Source organism: Eurypyga helias, unplaced genomic scaffold (assembly GCF_000690775.1).
Source record: "Eurypyga helias isolate BGI_N326 unplaced genomic scaffold, ASM69077v1 scaffold12955, whole genome shotgun sequence".
In the NCBI taxonomy this organism is placed as follows: Eukaryota; Metazoa; Chordata; class Aves; order Eurypygiformes; family Eurypygidae; genus Eurypyga; species Eurypyga helias.
Genome location: NW_010250843.1, coordinates 1 through 254, shown reverse-complemented (window position 1 = coordinate 254; position 254 = coordinate 1). Strand labels below are relative to the sequence as shown.

Genomic DNA, 254 nt, shown 5'->3' with positions numbered 1-254 from the left:
CGGCCCCGTCGTTGGGCTGGATTTTGAGGGAGACGCTGATTTTCACAAGGCCGGGGATGTCGTCCATCGCTTGTCGCCGGGGGTGGGGGGGAAGCTGCGGGCTCTGCGCGCGTCTCGCCCCCTCCGCGGAAGGCGGCTGGCCGGGAGAGCAGAGCGAGGCTGCGAGGAAGAGGAGGGGGGAGGAGGAAGAGGAGGGGCTGCCGGATCTCAGCCAGCCCAACCCTTCCCAAAAGCAACGGATGATAGATTTGTTT

The 254-nt window shown here is 65.7% G+C and overlaps 1 protein-coding gene across 1 annotated transcript in view; it reads right to left on the bottom strand.

Annotated features, from left to right (window-relative positions):
* Positions 1–77, bottom strand: part of CNRIP1 (cannabinoid receptor interacting protein 1) — a 6,223-nt gene extending 6,146 nt beyond the window's left edge. The window contains exon 1 of the mRNA XM_010151814.1: positions 2–77. Coding sequence (XP_010150116.1) covers positions 2–67 — 66 coding nt within the window. The 5' untranslated portion in view covers positions 68–77. The remainder of the gene's footprint in view (position 1) is intronic.
* Positions 78–254: the final 177 nt, after the last annotated feature.